General features: G+C 40.2%; 1 protein-coding gene across 7 annotated transcripts; it reads left to right on the top strand.

Moving 5' to 3' along the window:
* Positions 1–414: 414 nt before the first annotated feature.
* Positions 415–17358, top strand: LOC100674587 (tripartite motif-containing protein 5-like). 7 transcript variants are annotated; one of them, XM_064288546.1, is made up of 8 exons: positions 415–624; positions 1709–2208; positions 2807–2902; positions 5772–6002; positions 10400–10422; positions 11636–11736; positions 12003–12029; positions 12298–17358. In XM_064288546.1, exons 2-8 carry the CDS (start codon positions 1783–1785, stop codon positions 12867–12869), a joined length of 1476 nt encoding a protein of 491 aa, XP_064144616.1. In that variant the 5' UTR covers positions 415–624; positions 1709–1782; the 3' UTR covers positions 12870–17358. The 7 variants fall into 7 exon arrangements, 6 of the variants coding, with proteins under 6 accessions (XP_064144616.1, XP_064144617.1, XP_023398204.2 ...); XM_064288547.1 differs by having other exon boundaries at positions 1657–2208; XM_023542436.2 differs by having other exon boundaries at positions 12003–12084; positions 12298–12410.
* The last annotated feature ends 6755 nt before the right edge of the window (positions 17359–24113 follow it).

The raw sequence follows: 24113 nt of genomic DNA, 5'->3' as shown, positions 1-24113 counted from the left end.
GTTTGATATATTTAAAAACTCTGACTTGAAAATCACCATGTCTGGGTTCTAGTCAGATTCTGCCATGATTGAACCACATAGCCTCTAGTGTGTCATTTTTTTTTCTTTTTGCCAACTAGGAGTATAATACCCAACTTATTTCCTAGAATTTTAGACCTTGCTGTATTGGAATACATCAGAAGATTAAGTGAAGATTTGAGCCCAGAATCCTACGTTCTAGCGCTTTCTCTTTTTATCAGCTTCATTTCATTAAGTCTAAATAAACAACCACAACAAAAAGAGTGTAGTCACTGGGCACTTGTCTGGCCGAGGCACCAGAACACATTAAAGCATTACCCTAGCCCCAGGAGTCCTAGTGGCAGCCTCTCATTGGTCGCACGTTTCACTTCCGCTTTGTTTTCTTTCCTGTCAGTAAGATTTTAACTTTCGTTTCTCCCTCAGCTCCTCTCTTTGTGAAGCTCTGGCTCCTCTCTTGCCCTGTGACTTCCAACCACAGCTGCCCCTGGCCTGCTTTCTCTCTTCTATCCCGAATCTGGACTTCTGCACTGGGGACTGAAGGTGCATGGGGCGGTTTGTGGAGGCAAAGGGTCGGAAACTTCTGGAAGAAATAATTGAATTTGCTTGGTGAGTTTTATTTATGGTCCTGAAGCTGCCTTGAAGGGAACAAAAGGGTGTTTCCAGGCTTCCTGCTCCTAGGGCCAATAGGTGGGCCCATTAAGCCTGGGGGAGGGGCGGGCCTGAAAGAAGGGGGGTTTGAAGAAGTGAAGGACCTTGGTTTTTCCTGGAGGGGCTGTTATGTCTCCAGGCTGAATCTTCCCCATCTTCTTCTTATTCTATAGTTAGGATATTGCACCTTGCTGAGTGCAGCTAGAATCTTCTTTTTTCAGAGGCAGAAAGTCCTTTTCCTGCTCCCCTCAGAGAAGCCTTGTGAGGTGGAGCCCCTGTGTTCCCCTGTGTGAAAGCCCAGGCTCCTAGTCAGGCCAGCAGACATGACAGCCCATGAGAGAGAGAACAGAGTCTTAGTCCTTTCACTCCTCTCTTGCTCATATATGCCCTGCTCTCCACAATCCCTCTGTTAAATTCCCAGAGTTGACTGTAATATAAAGAGCAAAACCAAACCCATTTTGCCGAGTCAGTCATAGCAATCCTATATGACAGAGTAGAATTACCCCATAGGGTTTCCAAGAAGCAGCTGGTAGATTTGAACTGCCGACTTTTTGGTTAGCAGCTGATCTCTTAACCACTGAGCCGCCAGGGCTCCAGACTGTAGTATAAGAGTATACCGATATTAAGCGAAACATGCCATGCTGAGCAAAGATCAGCAAGTGTAAAAACCCTGAAACAGCAGTGGTTTTGGTAATTTTCTTATTATAGATTTGTTTGACGTGTGAAATATCGACAGGATTGGTAGTGGATCACACAAGGATCTTCATAGGAAGGACCTCAGGTTTTTCTTCTCTTTGGTGAAAGTACAGGAAAATAATAATCCTTGCACAGAAAGGTTGGAATTTGCTATGTGACATGAACTGGGAGTAAAGTGTTTGAAATTATTGTTGAAGGCCCTTTTAACCCAGGGGACTGAACTCCTTTCTGTGTTTCTCTTCTGTTTTTTGTATTTTGGTATTTGGTCTTGACCTGCCCTTGATTTCTGCACAGCCGTATCCTTCTTATTCCTGTGTTTGTTTCTTAACTTGCCCCCATCAACCAGCCCAGCTACCCAGGACTCTGTGAGCAAGGAGAGCCTCCAGAGTCAGAACAGAAAGAAGCCAGAGAAGAGTATCAATGGCATCTGCAATCGTAGTGAACCTGCAGGAAGAGGTGACCTGCCCCATTTGCTTAGAGCTTCTGAGAGAACCCCTGAGCCTAGACTGTGGCCACAGCTTCTGCCAAGCCTGTATCACTGTGAACAGTAAGACATCCATGATTAGCTCAGAAGGGGAGAGCACCTGTCCTATGTGCCGGATCAAATACCAGGCTGACAACCTACGGCCTAATTGGCATTTGGCCAACATAGTGGAGAAACTGAGGGAGGTCAAAGTGAGCCTGGAGGAGAAGGGGCAAACGGGAGATGTCTGTGAGCGCCATGGAGAGAAACTATTGCTCTTTTGTAAGGAGGACGGGAAGGTTATTTGCTGGCTTTGTGAGCGAACTGAGGAACACCGTGGTCATCATACGTTCCTTGTGGAGGAGGTTGCCCAGAAGAACCAGGTGAGAGACCAGAATGGAAGAAGACAAGGCAGAACATGATACCTAATGGGAACTTCTACTTTCCACCCTACTTTAATTACTTTGTCATCGTAGAGCTGAGACTTGCAGTTTCTTTCCATATGCTATGCTCACCTTCTGAGGCTTGAAGGATATTTTTGTGTATTACAATCATTTAAATAATGAATAAGTCCAGAGTATAGACCCTTGGCCAGAAGTAGATAATTTTATATCACCTGCTGGGTGGGTGGAGATTTGGTGGCCAGATTAAACTCTGATTGCCCAGCTAGAGGGCAGCTGGGGGCTTGCTGGGTCAAGAGAAAAGGACTTTCGTTGCTGCAGGATTAGGGCTCTTTTTCTAGGATTAGAGAGAATCAGGCTACTTTTGATGAGACGTAGCTGACTTCTATCACCTGGGGCTTAAAGAATATATTTACATCCTCAGTTTTTCTTCTAAGCCATAGATTCTAGTTGCCAGCCTCGCAGCTTCTGCAAACTCTAGCCTCTTCTGAGAGCAGCCAGCTATCTGCCTCAATTTATCTTCTATCCAAGCACAAAGAAAACTCATCGCTTGACTCTGATATGATTATGTTTTTTACAGGCAAAACTCAAGGCAGCTCTTGAAAGGCTGAGAATGAAGCAGAAGGAAGCTGAGAAGCTGGGAGCTGACATCAGAGAAGAGAGGGCTTCCTGGAAGGTAGGAGGAGATTCCTCTCAAGGGAGTTCTGTCTGGGCAGAGTTTTTCTTCTTTATTCCCTGACAGTAAACAAGTCTGGATGGAAAGCATTCGATTAGTCCTGTTCTTCATTTAGGAGCCCTTGTGGTGCAATGGTTAAGTGCTTAGCTGCTAACTGAAACATCAGCGGTTCAAACCCATCAGCCGCTTCTTTGAGCAAAGACCTCACCATCAGTTCCCATAAAGATTACAGCTTAGGAAACCCTATGGAGCAGTTCTTCTCTGTCCTATAGGGTTTCTTTGAGTCAGAATCGACTCAATGACACACAACAACAACTTCTTCATCTCTCCCCTGATCATGGGTAGGGCACGAAAGTGAATATGTCACAAATGAAAACATATATATATATACATACAGTTTTTAATTGTGCTTTAGGTGAAAGTTTACAGAGCAAATTAGTTTCTCATCAAACAGTTAATACACAAATTGTTTTGGTTGCCAATGCTGCGATGTGTTAACACTCTCTTTCTGCACCCCAAGTTCCCTGTTTCTGTTCATTCCAGTTTTTCTGTCCCTTCTTGCCTTCTCATCTTTACTTTGTGGTTGATGTGCCCATTAGTGTCATATACAGGATTGAAGTACGAAGCATGTTCTTCACATGTGTTATTATTGGCCTTATTTAAAAAAAAAAAAAGAACCGTTGCCATCCAGTTGATTCCAACTCATAGCAACCTTATAGGACAGGGCAGAACTGCCCCGTAGAGTTTCCAAGGAGCACCTGGTAGAGTTGAACTGCCAGCCTTTTTGTTAGCAGCCGTAGCTCTTAACCACTACACCACCAGAGTTTTTGTTGGCCCTGTAGACCTGTTTAATGTTTGGCTGAAGGGTGAAGCTTAGAAGTGCTTTCAGTACTGAGTTAAAAGGGTATCTGGGGGCCGTACTCTCAGGGTTTCTTCAGTCTCTGTCAGACCAGCAAGCCTGGTCTTCTTTTCTTTTTTTGTGAATTTGAATTTTGTTCTACATTTTTCTCTTGCTCTGTCCAGGACCCTTTTTTGTGATCCCTGCCAGAGCAGTCAGTGGTAGTAATGAAAAAGGCTGCTCAGCCATATCTTGAACAAAACCTGAGCCATTTTTCCTTTCCCTAACCTGTCTCTGTTTCTAAGTATGAGTCTGGTGTTAATATCCCTAAAAGTTAAATGCTAACTAATGTTTCCCCTAGGACTTTGAAAAACAAGTGATATCAATCTAAGCCTGTCAAACAAGACAAGGATGGTGCCAGCCACCCCGTGGGCTGATGGGATAATGGCAAGAAAAAAATCAACATGTTTGAAATATGACCACCGAAACCAAAGAGAAAGGGAATGGACATTCCACAAGCTCCTAAAACCCATGCCCCCCTTTCCCTATAAAACTCCAGCTAGACTACAGTTCCTTGAGACAGACAGCTTTAGGAGGAGATCATTCCCCTCTGTTTCCATGTATCGGTATATGTGATAAAGCTCCTGCTACCCACCTCACCCCTGTCTCAAGAATTGGCTGTTTGCAGCAGGCGGCTCTAACTTGCGAAATTGCAGTAACAGTAACCAGGTACCATCTAGTTGTTCTAGGCTCAGTCTGGTGGAGGTACATTATTAGTCCTTTGGACTAATCTTTCCCTTGTATCTTCAGTTTTCTTCATTCTCCAGCAGGGATGGGACCAGTATCTTAGATGGCTACTTGCAAGTTTTTAAGACCCCAGATGCTACTCACCACAGTATGATGCAGAACATTTCTTTATAGACTGTTATGCCATTGGAGCTAGATGTCCCCTAAGACCATGGTCCCTAGCCCTCAGCCCAATAGCTTGGTCCCTCAGGACACTTGGATGTGTCTGTGAAGCTTCTATGACTTTGCCTTGGTCAGGTTGTGCTGACTTCCCCAGTATTGTATACTGTCTTAGCCTTCACCAAAGTTACCAGTTATCTACTATCTAGTTAGTGTTTTTCTCATCCCACCCCTCCCCTCCCTCGTAACCATCAAAGATTGTTGCTTTCTGTGTGGAAATATTTTCGTATGTTTTTATAATAATGGTCTCATACAGTGTTTGTCCTTTTGTGACTGACTTATTTCACTCAGCATAATGCCTTCCAGATTCATCCATGTTGTGAGATGTTTCACAGATTCATCATTGTTCTTTATCATTGTGTAGTACTTCATTGTGTGTATGTACCATAGCTTGTTTATCCATTCATTTGTTGATGGGAACTTAGGTTGTTTCCATCTTTTTTGCTATTGTGAATAATGCCGTAACGGACAAGATTGTGCCTATGTCTATTCATGTGACAGCTCTCATTTCTCTAGGATTTAATCCTAGGAATGGGATTGCTGGATGGTATGGTATTTCTATTCCTAGCTTTTTAAGGAAGTGCCATGCTGTTTTCCAAAATGGTTGTATGAATACAGATATTTGGAGCTTGAGATATAGAGGGAGTCTCTGGTAAGGAAGCTTGGTGAATCCTGTGTCCATCAGTGTCACGCTGTTTGAGGCTGAGTCTTCTGAGGGAAGTTATGGGGCATGGGCCATGATTCCAACCTCAGAGTAAAACATTGTGTTGGGGTGGGGCTGTGGGGAGGCATGAGTGTTTTGGGCAGCTGTGTGAAAGGTGAGCCTCACCCAGGTACTTCACTTTGGCTCAGGGTGGGCCTCAGTCAGGCTGGCTTGTGGCCTTTGTTTTAGGATACGAGGAAGGGAAAAAGTAAAGCAGTTTCCTCAAGAATTGCTCCCCTGCTTCTGTCTCTGCTCCCTGTGAGATCTCCCCAAAGAAAATAGTTCTCTTCCTGGCTCCCAGCCCCTTGCAAAGTAAGCCCTCTGCCAGATCAACTGACTGCTTCTCTTTCTCATCCCTGAAGAATCAGATAGAGACTGAGAAACAAAATGTCCAAGCAGAGTTTAATCAGCTGAGAGATATTCTGGACAGTGAGGAGCAGTGCGAACTACAAAAGCTGCAGAAAGAGAAGGAGAATATTATGGATAACCTGGCAGAGGGTGAGAATGAACTGGCCCAGGAGAGCCAACTGGTGGAAGAGCTCGTCTCAGATCTGGAGCATCGACTGCAGGCGTCCTCAGTAGAGATGCTGCAGGTAAGACTTGGGAAGGTGTCCCTCCCACATCTGAGATTCAGGAAAAATGAAGACTTCTCTGTTTTTGGGCTCCCTCTGGTAACAACACTAAGGTTTCATTGGCCTTGCAGTGCCCTTTCCCTATTTCGATTGCAGAGGTAGTAGGAAAAACTGAATGCATGAATATTGAGCAAAAACTCAATTATCATTAAATTTTGAAGGGCAGTGCAAAATTTGACCTTGGAGAGAAGATCCATTGTATCTAGTGTTATTCACTGAGCCCATTATCTGTGATCTTGTGTTGAGTATTTGTCAGACTCCTGTTCATGCTGCTTAGTCACAGATAACCAAAATCTCTTTGAGTTTCAAGAGTTTTTTGTTTGTTTGTTTGTTTTTTCTCCCTCCCTTTTATGCACATAAACCTGGTTGGGATTCGTCCTCTCCACTATTTAAAAAAAAAAAAAAAAGATTGTGAAGGATTGGTATTATTTCTTCTTTAAAATTCAGTTGAATTCCTTGTTTATTCTCAGGGCTAAATTTGTGGTATCTGACCTCTCCAGGAGGCATAACTAATGATGTCTCTGCTCAATTTAAGAAAAAAAAAATCAAGTGTACTTTTTAAGCATGGATTCAGTACCTTTTTAAAGTCTGGCATCAGTGTACCATTGGCTGCACATTCAACTCAAATAGTAGTTATGCTCAACCACAATGAGGCAGTAAGGCTTCTGTTCTACCCTGATGGATCTGTCTTTGGGTAAAGGAGCACATTCAAAGTTCAGGCCATCTTTAAATACGCCATGGCTTTTGATCTCTGCTGGGTAATTTCAATCCCCTATGCATGTTTATATGCACGTATGTACATTATTAGCATTGACCAGTATTATATGGGTGGTTCGACCCTTCTATAGTCACCATTGAGTATGCATGCAAGCTCAGACAGGAATATACGTGTCCCAACCATGACTGCAGCAATAGGCTAGTGGAGTTATTGACCCATCCCATTCACATGCCTCTGAGATTGCTAGCAACAACACTACTGTGTGGATTTTTCCAGTGCTCCAACTTGAAAGAGTTCCCTTTGACTGTGGGGGAGAAGCTGCTCATCCTCATTGCCTTCCCTATCCTAAGAGAATCTCTGCATCATCTAAGTGGGAAGGGGGGCTGATGGGCTGATGGGAGCAACCTCAAGTCAAAATACCAGATATTCTCACTGATCTTATCAGAAGTTCAGCAATTTTTCAAGATTTAATGATACTTAAATTATATATGCCTCAAATGTTGAAATGGTTGCTGATGTCAGTTTTGTCTAGCTTTATAGTTACTTTTTGGTCAACAGCCTACTGATCTTACTCAGCCAAAGCTGGAATTTCTGTCCTGTCAGCTTTATTTTTTAGCCCCCTTGGTTGTCTTCTTTTTATTTCTTGTCAGACTACCCTAGAAAACCAAACCAAACCCATTACTGTTGAGTTGACTTCTGACTCATACTGACCCTACAAGAGTAGAACATCCTCATAGGTTTCCAAGGCTATAAATCTTTATGGAAGCAGGTTGCCACATCTTTCTCTCACAGAGCAGCTGGTGGGTTCGAACCTCGACCTTTTGATTAGCAGTCAAGCAATTAACCACTTTACCACCAGAGCTCCTTTTACACTAAAAAAGATATCCTTAGATTTGTTGTATAATATCAGAATCATCTGAAGTGCTAATAAGGCACTCTGAGACCTAGGCCTATTTAGAACTTTCCATTTTTTTCTTTTAAACCACTTTATTGAAGTATAATTGACGCACAATAAACAACACATGTTTAAATGTACAGTTTGGTATATTTTCTTTTTTATTCCTTTCTCTCTCTAATGGGCCCCTGGATACCATTTATCTTTTTACATTATAGTTTTGTCTTTTCCAGAGTGTCATGTAGTTGGAATTATATGGTGTTTAGCCTTTTCATTCAGGCTTCTTTCATTTACCAATATGTAGTTAAGGTTAGTAGCTTTTTATCACTGAATAGTATTCCATTATATGATGTATCATGGAACTCTAGAGGCATAATGCCTAAGCACTGAACTGCTAATTGAAAGGTCAGTGGTTTGAACCCACTAGCTGCTCCACGGGAGAAAAGACCTGGTGATCTGCTTCCATAAGATTTCAGCCTAGAAGACACTACTGGGCAGTTGAGGCAGTTCTACTGTGTCCTATGGGGTGGCTATGTGTCCAAAATGACTTGACGGCACACAACAACTCAACAACATGTGATATACTTTTGTTTATTCATTCACCCACTGAAGAGCATCTTGGTTATTTCCAACCAAACAGTTGTGAACAGCAGCAATTATGAATAAAACTGCTATAAAAATTGTGTTCATGTTTTTGTGTAGGTGTACATATTCAACTCATTTGGATAGATACAGAGGAATATGATTGATGAATTGTATAGTAAGGTTGTGTTTAGCTTCATAAGAAACTCTATTTGAGAGTGGCTATAATATTTTGCATTTCCACCTGCAGTGAGTGATAGTCCCTGTTGCTCCATATCCTCACCAGCATTTGGTATTGTCAGTGTTTTGGATGGTAGCCATTTTAGTAGGTATGTAGTGGCATTTGTTGTTGTTTTAATTTGCAATTCCCTAAGGATATGTGATGTGGAGCATCTTTTCATATACTTATTTGCCATGTGTATATCTTCTTTGGTGAAGTATCTGTTCAGATCTTTTGCCCATTTTTTAAATTGGGTTATCTGTTTTTTTTTATTGGAAACCCTGGTGGCGTAGTGTTAAGCGCTGTGGTGCTAACCAAAAGGTCAGCAGTTCAAATCCACCAGGAACTCCTTGGAAACCCTATGTGGCAGTCCTACTCTGTCCTCTAGGGTTGCTATGCATCAGAATTGACAAAACGGCAATAGGTTTAGTTTTTCTTTTTTTGAGGGGGGAGGTTTATTGTTGACTTTTAGGAGTTCCTTGTATATTTCGGGTACAAGTCCTTTATCAGATTTGTGTTTTTGCAAATATTTTCTTCAGTCTATGGCTAAATAAATAAATAAATCTAGATACTGACCTTATACCTTTCGCAGAAGTTAACTCAATATTGAATCACACACCTTAATGTAAAACTCCAAGCTCTAAACCTTCTATGAAATAACATAGGATAAATTGTAGGTGATGAATTTTTAGATAAAAGACAAAAACTGTGATTTATGAAAGAAAAAAATGATCTAAGTTGGACTTAGTTAAAATTAAAAACATATGCTCTGTGAAAGACATTGTTGGCCTAGTCTTTGGATACATGAAAGATGGAAAGTACAGTAAAGGTGATTAAATATAGTGGCGTATATCTCTTCAAACAAATTAAACAGTATGACAATGACGAAGAGCAGATGGCTAAAAGCAATTAAGGATGTTGACTGATCTGAGTTGGTAGAAACTGGAGTTTAGGGTAAGATATTGTTTTTAGGACTGTAAATAAGTGGATTTGGTAACGTTATGGGTTTAAGAGAGGAAACAACATGGCTGGCAGTCAGTAATTTTGGTGTTAGACACCCTGAATTTTCTGGTCTTTAGCTTCTTCACTACTAAATCCATTGGCCTGCATTTAAGAGACAAATCTGAGAATAAGATAGAGAATTGGAATTAACAGCACATGTGTGTGATGAATTTAGAGGAATAGATGAGGTTACTTGCAGTTAGCGTACAGAATGAGAAGAACAAGGCTTGAGAAATAGCTGTGTAAATATACAAGTTTGCTTGTGCCCTCAGCAAGAACCATGAAAGCTTTATAGGACCGTTGTTATTAATTACTCATCTTTGATTCTCCAAAGCCTAGTATGTTGTTATGTCTTGTGCCACTGAGTCAATTCCGACTCATAGCAACCCTGTGGAATAGAACTGGTTTCCTAGGTTGTTATTTTTATGGGAGCAGATTGCCAGGTCTTTCCTCCCATGAAGCACCTGGTACGTTCAAACCACCAACCTTTCAGTTAGTAGCTGATTGCTTAACCGTTGTGTCACCAGTGCTCCTAAAGCCTAGTATAATATGTAGCAAATCATAGTGTTTCAGTTTGTATGTGTATTCAATAAATGAGAGAACAAAGTATTATTCTAGTCATTTTGTGTGAGGTACCTACCATAAGCATTTGGGTTGAAAAAAGAATGATGGGCCTTTTGTTTTTTTTTCATACTGTATTCCACTTCGTATTGGAAACGTCTTCCAGTATTTCTACAAGAGTTAAAACTATTTCTACAGTTTAAGGAATCTGACAATCTCCCGTGAATCTTCATTGATGGTCTTACTTATAGGTATTAGCCCTCATTCTGGAACCGTTTCTCTATTTCTGTCACATCAGGGGTTGTTGGGGGTGAGATGAAGTGTTATAAATGGGGAGTACCCATCACTCCTTGACTCAAAGTTTTCTCCCCTCTCCCTAGGGTGTGAATGACATTATAAAAAGGTATGTTTGGGTGACCAGGAGTGATCCTTTTGTGCTGTGAAGAAAGCCTTGTAACCATGAAAGTTGTGTGATGGTCAAGAAGAATGAAAAATCTCCAAACAGGAAAAATTGGATGTAGTTTTATCTTAAATTTGCAGTCACAAATCAGGTTTGAGTGTTCCATAACTATTGGGAATGGACTAGATTCTATGGTAAAGAATTTGTGTGATATGGGGGTCATAGAGTTGAGCCGGTAAGGGTAATAGGGATAAGATGTTGCAATATTAGACCCCTGTGACTTCACTCATTTTTATCACCTCTGTCTCTGCATCCAGCTCAAGTTCCCATATTTCACTGGTGCTTGCCTTTTCACAGTAGGTTCCTATCCTCCTTACCTACCAAATCCCCAAAATGTCCATGCCGACACTTCATTCATATTTTTCCTTCAGATTTTCAAAAACAGATGCCAGACTAGGGAAATATTATTTTGGCTTGATACGAGCAATTGAGCAATCTTGGTCACTTACCTTAGAAGTCTGTATGGCAAGGTAGCCCCCTCGTGTCCGATAAAGTACAGCTACTTGAAGGCATCAAGATTATTGCAAATTATATTCAGACCACTCTTAGTTTGGCTGGTGTTCATAATTTCCTCCTTCCCAAGTGTTTGTAACTTTTTCCCAGAGAACCTGAAACCTCAAATGTTATTATGAGGGCCTTCCTACTGGAGGAACAGACTTTGAAGACTCTTGGGCCTCATCAGATAGGATTGCCACACTTCATATGTCCCAAACCCCAAGGAGCCAGGTTGTATAAACCTCACTTTCTGACCATTTCCCTGGGAACTCACATCCATGGCTATGACTTTTCCACATATTAAATTTTATTTTGTAGAGGTACCAAAGTGTTTTTTGTTTTTTAATTTTGATCCATTGCTTCATATAACTTCATATGATTTCTAGGAGGTAGAGAGAGAAGAGTTAATAATTTCATTTTAGAAGGAAGACACTATACAACTGAGAGGTCAACCTTCCCAAGGTCTTACAAAGAGTAAATGATAATGTAGACATGAGCACAAGTCTTCTAGCCTAGTGTCAATTGTCTCCTTTCTCCCCTCTCAGGCTCTTAAGGAATCAAGGGTTCTTCAAGAGCATCAATACGGTGGAAAGAAAGGAAGGCAGTAGTGTTGGAAGGAGATAAGGTCAGAGGTGAGGGAGTCAACTTTTGTCTTCCCTAGGAGTGAGACCTTCACCGTGAAGAGGCCAAAAACTTTTCCCAAGAAACCAAGGAGAACATTCCGAGCTCCAGATCTGAGGGATATACTGAAGGTGTTTAGAGGTGAGGAGAGTTGGGAGAAGGGTGTGGATGTGGGATTCTTGGTGGCAAGGGCTAAGTGGGAGACAGGGTACAGAGGAGATGCAGGAAGAGAGATAATGTTTGCTCATGATGTAGTCATATTTGAAGGGGAATGGTCAGATGTCTATTGCTGTCAGTCATAAGTTCATTGTCTCATCATAGTCCCCTGTCTTAATCTGGAGAGAGACAGATGTCAGTGCTGACTCTATTGCTTATATTCAATATCATGGTATCTTTTGTCATTTCAGGGCTGACAGATGCCCAAAACTACTGGGGTAAGAAGAAATCATGGTATCTTCAAGCCACCCATTCTTACCACCTTTCATAACTGTACGTTTTCTAGTAGGTCACAGTCTTTGATGCCCATGTGTCCTCATCCAGTGACCACCTACATATTACATTTCCTGAGTGTTCTACCTTTCCCTATGACCCTTGAACAAGGTTCTGTTTAATTCCCTCTCAAGTTTTCCTCAAAATCCCTCTCTTAATGTCACAAATAATCCTAACTCATATCCCTCATCTGACCCTGTTATTTTCCTACAGTTTCCTTAACACTGAGACCAATGATGCGTAATGCCAACGTGACGATTACTGATGATTGGAGACAAGTGAGATCGGTGCTCTACCGGATGCCATTCGAATCATTTAATATTGGCATTTACGATAACTGTGGTGTCCTGGGCTTCCCGTATATGGAGTCAGGGAAACATTACTGGGAGGTAGATGTGTCTAACAAAACTGAATGGATCTTGGGGGTATGTTTTAGAGATTGCCGTACACGTGCTACATATGCTGATCATCAAACTCTTTATTCTAGGTACAGTCCTCAATGTGGCTTTTGGGTTATATGGTTACAGAATGGATCTATGTATAATACATTTGAGAATTCATCTTTGAATAATCCTTCAATCTTAACCCTCTCTCTGACTGTTCCTCCCAATCGTGTTGGCATTTTCCTAGACTATGAGGCTGGCTCTTTGTCTTTTTTTAATGTCACAAACCACGGGTTTCTCATCTACAAATTCTCTAAGTGTCGCTTTCCTAAGCCTACTTGTCCATATTTCAATCCTATGAAATGTACATTACCCATGTCTCTTTGTTTACCAGACTCTTGAACTATCTTATACCCTCACCTATTTCTGTGCACTGCCCTTGCCCTGCCGTGCATCTCCTGAACCTGAGCTCGTCTGTTCCGCTCCGACTCTCTCTTCTTTGCCTCTGTTCTTTCCTTTCAAACATCATTCACGCATCAATAAAATATACAATTTTCATTGTGTATTATTATTTCCAATATCTTGTTAGCATTAGCAGAGAGTGCGTATTTATCATTTTCCACATTCCCTAGGAAAAATGACTGCTATCATTTGGGTAACACACCCACCCACTCATCGTTTCTTCATTCCCTCTGCCACTGACCTGAAAAGATGAGGCAAAGATTTTCAACAACTTTTCTGTATTATTAAAGACCATGCATGGGAGTCATTAAGGAATGCTGGTGGCACAATGGTTAAAGTACTTGGCTGTTAACCAAAAGGTCAGTGGTTCGTACCCACCAGTGGCTTCACAGGAGAGAGATGTCGCAGTTTTCTTCCATAAAGACAACAGCCTTGGAAACTCTATGGGGCAGTTCTACTCTGTTCTATGGGGTTGCTGTGAATTAGAATCGACTTGACGGCAACAGCATATAGTAGTCATTCACTAAATAAGAAGTCTCTAGCATTCTGTCAGTTTACGCATGATTCCATACACATAAAGGAGCCAAGGAAAAAGACCATAAATAGTATATGCACCAAGAGTAGAGGTTTTTTTTTTTGGTGTCCAGACTGAGTTTAAATCCTGTCTCTTCATTCAGTAGTGGTGTAACCTTGAAAATGTTACTAAATGGCTCTGTTTATTTTCTCAAAATAATTTTGGTATAAAAGCTCATCTAATATATAATATCATTGTGAAAAATTAAATATCATTAAATGTAAAGCACTTATATAAGTTTCTTAACTTTCAATAAAGTTTTGCCCTACTTATTACTGAAAAATATAAGCTGTGTCAGCAAGAGCAAAGTCACATTGAACAGGTTTGTGTCTTCAGAGAAACCATAGTTGGTTCTTCTGAAAACGTATTTTTCAGGTCCCTGACACTACTGCCAAGACTAAGCCAGCTCTGCTTTTAATTGACTGCTATGGTAGTTCCTAGGAATGAAGAAAACCTGTTCTCTCCTTTCAGTGAGACAGGCGGGGAATTGTTTCTGCAGGGGATGTTGATGCACGGCTTGGTGGTATCCCCTTGTCTTTTGGCATTTTTATTTGAATTCTTTCCCAAAGAATTATCGATGATGCTTAGCCAAGTGGTTCCAATCTGGCCCCTGGGTGGCTACAGGAATTCTCAACTTGCCTATCTTTGTGTGACATTTCAGAAAAGAAGGGATTCCATGTTGGATATTTCCAGTCTCTTTCTGTGTGTATACACAAGCTCTCCTGTATCAGCACTCATCTGAGGAAATTGGGGGGAATCTATTCCTATACATTTTCCGTTTAGCCCCTGCATTCTGGCCACTGCATTACTACAGTGACAGAGACACTACTCACGAGGCACAATCTGTGCTGCCTTGAATTATTGACAAGTGATTCTCCAGGGATATTCGTATTTTTTTCATGTACTGGAATGCCCAATTCCCACCTAAGGATGAAAGCTGGTTACAGGATGTAAAGACCTGAAAGTGTATGTATGTATATACATAGGTTATATACACAACAGAAGAGATCTGCACACTGACGGGCATCCTATTTTTAATAGTGTCTTCTGGCTCAAGAAGTGAAGCTCTCTGCTAAAAAGAGTATGAAGCCTATAAGTTGGTTTCAGTTACATCCCTCTTCTCAGAGGTGAAAGAAGGGGTCCTGGACTCAAAAGTCCAGTAGGTACCATGTGTAGGTTTGCTCCACCCAGTTATCAGCACTAGTGCTTTCTCCTCCCCATATCCTTATAAGCTCTTAGTAGCAATTACATTATCTTATATTCCTGAGCAAAAATGAGGGAGACCCTCAGTGAGAGAGATTGGCGCAATAGCCCTAACAATGGGCTCAAACATATCAACACTCATGGAGACAGCACAGGACCGGGTAATGTTTCACCCTGTTGTACAGAAGGTCACCATGAGTTGGAACTGACTTGATGACAACTAACAACAACAAAAGGACTGCGATGAAATGTTAATTAGGTGCATGTCCACAGTGAGATATTTGGGTGGGCTCAGGAGAATCCCAGGTAGTAAGGAGTCTTCTCCCTGCAGGATCATCCATGGAAACATACAGGCGAGGTTCTTAGAGTCATCACCAGATGGTGATCAGAAGTGTCTCAATCTGGGGATCTGACATCCTCACTGAATAGTGACACAGGATCTGTACTGGTTTGGGATTCCAGTGACCTTCCATTTTGCCTGTGGACAGTTGGGCAGTCTCTTCATCCTGGTCTCCTCTTTTCTCCATATCAGATCTTTTGTATCTCAGTACGGACAACCTGTTCTCACTTCCACTGTTCCTCTCTTGATCAGTGCACCCTCTGATTCCTGGTGACTCTCATCAATTCCTTCTGGGGTGGGAAGTACAGCATAAATTTTTCTGCTCAGCATTGGTTTTCCACTGTGGCCTACTCATACACTGTGATTAAATCGCTTGGCTAGTAACTGAAAGGACGGCAGTTCCAATCCACCAGTTGCTCTGTGGGAGATGTGGCAGTCTGTTTTACAAAGATTTACAGCTTTTGAAACCCTATGGGGAAGTTCTACCTTGTCCTATAGGGCTGCTATGAGTCAGAACTGAACTGACGGCAGTGGGTTTGGTTTGGTAAGTGATCTCAGTTGGTCCTGAGAATATTGGAGACATAATAACAAAACTTATCGTCTTCAAGTTATCTTTTTGTCAAAGATGCTATTATACCAAACAGTCATTGTTAATAAACTCATACAATTTAGAATATTTGTATTTACTATGGGATAAGACTGCATTTTTCGTGTTTAGTATGTTGTGAAAAAAAAAGCTAAAGAGTTGCTTTAATAGTTGGTGTCTGTGCCCTCACATTTTCGGAGTCCTCATGTCTTCCTGCTCATTAAACCATTGATTCTGCTTTACACAGCTGAGTTCAAAATATCTTAGTCTGCACTGACATCTATGGGGCTTGGAAACTGAAAGCCTCTAGGCTGTGATTGATAGATTATTTGGCCATTTCAGTAGTTTCTCAACTCCCCTGAGCCTGCTCCTTCCCTCTAAGTCTTTCGCTATCAAAGTACCATAGGGTGGTTTTAGAGGTGGAGGCAGCTGCAGTAGCATGTGTACTTTGCAGTCGGTCCAAGGATTTCAGGTTTGGGGAGTTATCCCAAACCCTTCTTGTCTCTTCTCATACAAAGAGAACTTGCTCTTTGAAAGAATATAATAGCAAATAAAATAATTTATGGTAGAAATAATGTGATCATTCTGCACAAATCTAAAGACAAAGATAGCACAAAAAATTATAAATGAAAACAGGTTCATTACTGATAAATGGGTTGGGAAGAGGTGATGCTCTGGGAATATCCTCTGATGCATTTGATTTGAGACAAACCAGTGGGGGAAATCAGGGCATAGCAAGGCACCATATAGTCTGGGCCAGTAGGCAACCCAAATGCACCATGCTTCTTTTCTACCACTCTCAATTTATCTCCAGTGCTGAGCCCAGTGGTATACTCCACCAGTTTACCATGTTCTAAGGAACCCAGGAATAATAAATCTTCCTTAGGGCTCCACATCCCCACTCCACTCCCTAAACTCCTGTTGAAGAGGAATCTGACAAAGATAGCTCCCTTTGTGTATATGGATTTTTAACACTTGGGAATAAAGTAAGAATGTGATAACAGAGTGTGGCAGTACAGATGGATTAAACACCAGGCATTGAAGTAATTTTCTGAGTATACTTTAGGAACTCAACAGAAAAGATTTGAAAAATTGTTAAAAATTGCCAAGTGTTCAAATGTTATGATGTAAATTTTTACAAAAAAAAAAAAGAGCAGCTGTTGAAGCTGCTTAAGTACAACCAAACACCTCATGGAATTTGTTTTCTTGGTCTAGAAACTTAGGGTCATAATTCTGAGGAACATTCCAATCGATTGGCCTAATATTATTTTTCAGTGCTTCTGTTCTGCCTCCTAGTTTGTAAGGTAATACCTAGGGTCTTAAAAGCTACCAAGCAGCCATCCAGGCTACAGGAGCAACAGAGCAAAAGGAGAGTCAGGAATTGAAGGAAGAAATGGATTACCTGTCTGGTTATCTCCATGAACTGCTTCCTTTGCCATGAGACCAGGAGAACTGGATGATGCCCAGCTACCATTACTGGTTTTTTTGATCAAAGAGTCTATGGAAGAATCCTGATCAAAAGGGGTAAGAATGTGGAACAGATTTTTCAATTCTCAATGTAAGACTTTCTGGAGCCATTGAGGCTGGATAAACCCCTGGAACTATCTCCTTGAGATAATGTTTAAACTTGAAAACTTAAACCAAAACTATCCCCTGAAGTCTTCTTTGAACTGAAGCTTATCTCAATAAAGTATATCTACCTTGAGCATTGTGCTCTTTTAAAGAATTATCCGTGTGAGATCCAATTAACAATAGCAACACAAAAAGTTAGATGAGAAGCTTAGTGAGCAGTGAATCTAAGTCAAATGTGCTGGAAAAAATTCAGAGAAGATGAGACTATTTGAAGAACATAATGTTACTCAGTTGTACGTGTAGAAATTATTGAAATGGCGTATGGCTGTCCAGCCTTCGAACGGTAATTTTTTTTCCATTCTGGTTATTGTTCCACTTCACCAAAATTTAAAAAATTTTGTTCTGCTCTGCTTTTGCTTTGTTGATCATGACTGAATCTGTTCGAACCGGTTTTTCCTTCTTCAATCTCAACTTTATATTCTGCAAGTGGATAACCTGGAGGAATTTCACTTGAAGAAATATGGCTACCAAATTTGTTCCTTATATTGCAAATAATATTGCATTTTTACATTAACTTGAGTTTTATTCATTCTAAGATTTTATAATTAGTTTTGAAAGTAGAAATATTAAACTATTTCTGCACATTTATTAATAATTAAATCTAAAGTAACAATGATGTTCAGTTTTAGTCACTGTCTCAAAACATTTCAATACAAAAAAACCATGTTGTAAAATATATTATTTTTTAAAGGCTACATATTTTTAAGTATACTAGAATTCGCTGCAGCACTGAGTGACATTAGTATTGTGATAAAATACTGCTAACATTGTGTAAATATTAAATTGAAGATCCAAATACGGTTTTTAGTAGGAAATTCTCAACGCTATAAAATGCACTGGAAACAAACTTGATTTTGATGTGGGCAGCATTTCACCACTAACACTTAATAGTCATGTAAAATTGATAAGAACTTATTCATGAAATACTAGAAATACAAAGTGTGCTATCATACCGAACGCATCAGTACATAAAGGCAAAGTGCAATAAAATATTTTATACTTTAATATTCACCTCAGTCCTAAGCTGAACAATTGGCATAACATTACATAAAATAAGCTTTTTTTTACAAATATATATTTAATTCATATGAAGTTACGCAGTTCATTTAGAAAATGTGATTGCAATAAACCATAATTATATCTAATTACGAGAATGTCCTCTAATATTTTTTCATATAAGCTAGCTCTGTTGTCTCACAAGATGAATTTCAAACCTGAGAAAGCTCTCTCAACACTGATCTGAGTAGCTTGTGCCCCCAAAACTACCATAGCAATTTCATATAACTGGGGATGTTGTGAAGTGTTTTCTTCCCAAAATTCGAGAATACTTTTCTTTCTCTCAACCCTTTGTACATCATCAAAGCTTGTTAATATAGAGTCAATATTAATAGCACATTCCACCAGACTGGGTCCAGCACAACTGGATGTTGCCTGGCTACCACCACTGGCTGCTCTGACAAGGATCACAATAGAGGGTCCTGGACAGAGCTGGGGAAAATGTAGAACAAAATTCTAACATACAAAAAAAAAAAAAAAACAGACTTACTGGTCGGACAGAGTCTGGAGAAACCCCAAGAGTATGGTCCCTGGACAGTCTTTTAGCTCACTAATGAAGTCGCTCCTGAGGTTCACCCTTCAGCCAAAGATTAGACAGGCCCATAAAACAAAACGAGACTAAAGAGGCACACCAGCCCATCGGCAAGGATGAGAAGGCAGGAGAGAACAGGAAAGCTGGTAACAGGGAACCAAAGGTCGAGAAGGGGAGAGTGTTGACATGTCGTGGGGTTACAACAAGTGTCACAAAACAATATGCATACCAGTTGTTTAATAAGAAGCTAGTTTGTTCTGCAAACCTTCGTCTAAAGTACAATTAAAAAAAAAAAAGCCTGATCTCAATTTAAGTTTTTTCTTTAATTTTGTGAATAATTCTATCATCAACACCATCGTTTGAAAAGAGAGCATTTCCTGAATTGCTTTCATTTATTACACTTTCAGTATTGCTCCTTTTCAGATTTTCTATCATTTCCTAAATGCTTTTTAAATGTAATATGGCCTTTACCTTAAGTTCAGAACTAATTAGAATTTGATAACAAGAATCTCGATAATCTGCTCCTAATGTGGTGTCATTTTCAATAACTTTTTCCTTGACATTAAATTTGTCAATCAATGTGTTTCCAAATGTATTATTAGGAGTTCTTAATTTTAGCTTAGTTTCCACCCACATGCCAAAAACATCCCTCACAGTTAATTGTTCACTTTGCAGTCTTACCGTAACTTTCTTTAAAGGTTTTAAAATTTCCAAAATTAATTTCTTATGCCCACTCATCATTAGAAAAGTAATATTTCATATTATTCTCAGCCAACACTTTGAAGAATAAGGGAGATCGAAGAATTACTGATGCCTTTGAATTATGGTGTTGGCAAAGAATATTGAGTATACCATGGACTGCCAAAAGAATGAACAAATCTGCTTTGGAAGAAGTACAACCAGAATGCTCCTTAGAAATAAGAATGGCAAAACTACGTCTCATATACTTTGGACATGTTATCAAGAGGAACTAGTCCCTGGAGAAGGATACCATGCTTGGTAAAGTAGAGAGTCAGCAAAAAAAGAGGAAGACCTTTAACAAGATGGATTGACAGAGTGGCTGCCACAATGGGTTCAAGCTTAATAACAATTGTGAGGATGGTGCAGGACCAGGCATTGTTTCCTTCTGTTGTACATAGGGTTGCTATGAGTCGGAACCAATTCTACAGCACCTAACAATAATATATTGCAAAAAATATTGCATCCTGGTAATATTTCTAACACGGGGTTCATACCGTTGCATCTTGTTGGGCGATCCAGTACAGGTTTCTTTAACTTATTTTTTGAAAATTTGGTACACAATGTCGGAATATGCATTATCCAAATGAGTTTGCAGCCTACTCTTAAAAATTCTTCCAGCTCAGCATCTTCCATTGCTTATTTAATAACTAAGCAAAGTGTGTGTTCATCACACTTTATACCATAATACCATACTATAATCTTATAAACCGTGTTGCTTTCACTTCACTCTACAGTGGTTAATGTCTGCAAGTCAAAGTGTACAAAGTCAGAATCTTTGAAACTCATTTTTGCCTGAAATTTGCCATTTGATTTCACTATCATTTCTGAGCAAATCAACAAATTCAATCATATTAGAGCTATTATCCGTGATTACAGAATAAATCTGTTGTAAATCAATGTACTTCTCTAAAAATTTGATACAGTGTGTTTTTTAGGTACAGAGCTCTGTGTCTTTTAATTCTTTCCCAGTGTCTCAACAGATGTATCTTACTATCTTGTGCAAACTGAGCATTAATCCCTAGAATTAACCAACTCAATCTACTGGCAACATCTACCTTCAAAGAGAATGTTCATCTTTCCAGATCACTACTAATTTTGGGTGTGCTGATTTATTTTATTGGAAGCCCCGCTTTACAACATACTTGTAAATTTATTCCACACCTTTTGAAGAAAAATCTTATTTCATAGTGATGCCATCAAATTGCTTTCAGTGAAATAATGGCATGTCACAATTGAAACATTAATTTCTCTTCCACCATTTACTGATACTTGTTATCATTTCGATTTGTGATATAAATACCAAATTTAAACCTGTATGTACAAAGAATATGCAATAGTACACTTAAATCAAAATTTAATACAAGAATGGAATCATCATAAACAAATCATGCTATATTCACACAATGTAATACTATGCAACCATAAAGAACAACGATGAATCTCTGAAACGTCTCATAACATGGATGAATCTGGAAGGCATTACGCAAATGAAGTTAGTCACAAAAGGACAAATATTGTATGAGACCACTATTATAAGAACTCAAGAAAAAGTTTAAACACAAAAGAAAACATTCTTTGATGGTTACAAGGGTAGGGAGGGAGGGTGAGGAGTATTCACTAACTAGATAACTCATAACCCATCGCTGTCAACTTGATTCCGACTCATAGCGATCCTATAGGGCAGAGTGGAGCTGCTCCACAGAGTTTCCAAGGAGTGCCTGGTGGATTTGAACTGCATTTGAACTGGATTTGGTTAGCAGCTGCAGCAATTAACCTCTACACCACCAGGGTTTCCCACTAACTAGGTAGTAGACAAGAATTATTTTAGGTGAAGGGGAGGACAACTCACAATACAGGAGAGGTCAGCACAACTGGACTAAACCAGAAGCTAAGAAGTTTCTTTAATATAACCAAACACTTTGAGGGACAGAGTGGCAGGGGCAGGGGTCTGGGGACCACGGTTTCAGGTGACATTTAGGCCAATAGGCATAACAAAGTTTATTAAGAAAAATGTTCTGCATCTGACTTCGGTGAGTGGTGTCTGGGATCTTAAAAGCTAGCAAGCAGCCGTCTAAGATACGTCAATTGCTCCCAACCCACCTGGAGCAAAGGAGAATGAAGAACATTAAAGAGACAAGGAAAATATGAGCCCAAGAGACAGAAAGGGCCATATAAACTACAGAGACTCCATCAGCCTGAGACCGGAAGAACTAGATGGTGCCTGGCTACCACCAATAACTGCCCTGACAGGAAACATAATAGAGAGTCCCTGATGGTGCAGGAGAAAAGTGGGATGCAAACCTCAAATTCTAGTCAAAAGACCAGACTTAATGGTCTGACTGAGATTGGAGGGACCCCAGAGGACATGGCCCCAGGACTCTCTGTTAGCCCAAAACTAAAACCATTCCCAAAGCCAATCTTCAAAGATTAGACTGGACTGTAAGACATAAAATGACACTGGTGAGGAGTGTGCTTCTTAGCTCAAGTAGATATATGAGACTATGTGGGCAGCTCCTGTCCGGAGGCAAGATGAGAAGGAAGAGAGCGACAGAAGCTGGTTAAATGGACACGGGAAATACAGGGTGGAGAGGAGGAATGTGCTGTCACATTATAGGAAGAGCAACTAGGGCCACATAGCCATGTGTGTGTAGGTTTTTGTATGAGAAATTGATGTGAATTGTAGACTTTTGCTTAAAGCACAATTAAAAAAGAAAGAGAATGGAATCATCAAAAAATTATACACCATTTTTTTTCTTTTTTTATTTTACTTTAGATGAAGATTTACAGAACAAAATAGCTTCTCATTAAAGAGCTCACATATTATTTTGTGATATTGGTTAACAACCCCATTGCATGTCAAAAACTCTCCCTTCTGGACCTTGGGTTCCCTATTACCAGCTTTCCTGTTCCCTCCTGCCTTCTTGTCCTTGCCCCTGGGCTGGTGTGCACCTTTAGTCTTGCTTTGTTTTAGGGGCCTGTCTAACGTTTGGCTGAAGGGTGAACCTCAGGAGCGACTTCATTACTGAGCTAAAAGGTTGTACAGGGGCCATACTCTCAGGATTTCTCTAGTCTCTGTCAGACCAGTAAGCCTGGTCTTCTTTTTTTTTTTTTTTTTGTATGTTAGAATTTTGTTCTACATTTTTCCCCAACTCTGTCTGGGACCCTCTATTGTGATCCCTGTTAGAACCATCAATGACGGAGATTTTTTATTTCTTGAATTTAAATATCACACTTAAAAAATGTGAATAATGTGTATTTAAATGTTTGCTCACTTGGCAAACTTCCATTCAAATGAAACTCTGTTCAGAACTTGATGCAGTTTAACCAGCTTCTTCAGATTTCTAACTGCAAGTGTTCTCAACTGCGGAGTGTTTCTCACATTCTTGGTAGGCACAGCTTGCATTACTGTGAGAGGGGTCAAGCACGGAGTGGAAACCGTGAGCTCTGACTGTCCTGTGAATCATATCCTGGGTAGCAGCAGTCATCGCCTATAGCTGCAACTGCACAACGTTGCTTGCTGAATCAATGAATTGTGCCCTTACCAGCCATATGCCAGAGAAACATTCGGCATACATGGGTGCCAGATGCAAATCAAACAAATGGTCCAGTGGTCTTGTTTACAACTTAAAAATTATTGTTGAATGAAAAACAGCAGAGCTAAGAAAATAATGGTTTTTTATTTTGGATGAGATTCAGAAAAACATTTTTTTTAATTTGGGTTTATGTTTTGCTCCAGCTATAATTTTGGGTTTTATGGTCTCAGGGAACATCTAGCTCAATTGGCATAACACAGTTTATGAAGAAAATGTTCTATATTCTAGAAGAAAACCAAAGACACAAGGGAAAGATTAGTCCAAAGGACTAATGGACCACAAGCACCACAGCCTCCACTGGACCGAGTCCAACAAAACTAGATGGTGCTTGTCTACCCTACCACCACTGACTACTCTGACAGGGATCACAATACAGGGTCCCAGACAGAGCTGGAGAAAAATGTAGAACAAAATTCTAACTCCCTGCCCCTGCCCCTGCCCCCCAAAAAGACCACACTCACTGGCCTGACAGAGACTGGAGAAACCCCTAAAGTATGGCCCCCAGACACCCTTTTAGCTCAGTAATGAAGTCACTTCTGAGGTTCACCCTTCATTCAAAGATTAGACAGGCTCATAAAATAAAACAATACCAAAAGGGCACACTAGCCCAGGGGCAAGGACTAGAAGGCAGGAGGGGACAGGAAATGTGGTAATGGGGAACCCAGGGTCAAGAGGGGCAAGTGTGGACACGTCGTAGGGTTAGCAACCAATGCCATAAATCAATATGTATATTAATTGTTTAATGAGAAACTAATTTTCTCGGTAAACTTCATCTAAAGTACAACAATAACAACAAAAACAGTTTGAACAACATTGAGATGAAGATCACTAAACTTGAACAACATGAGTTTCTTAACTGGTAGAATGAACTTCACCTATACAAAATAAAACTATAGCAATTATTCCAATATGGTTATAAGTTCCTGA

This window comes from Loxodonta africana, chromosome 7 (assembly GCF_030014295.1).
Source record: "Loxodonta africana isolate mLoxAfr1 chromosome 7, mLoxAfr1.hap2, whole genome shotgun sequence".
Lineage (NCBI taxonomy): Eukaryota > Metazoa > Chordata > Mammalia > Proboscidea > Elephantidae > Loxodonta > Loxodonta africana.
This window is presented reverse-complemented; position numbering and strand designations above follow the sequence as displayed.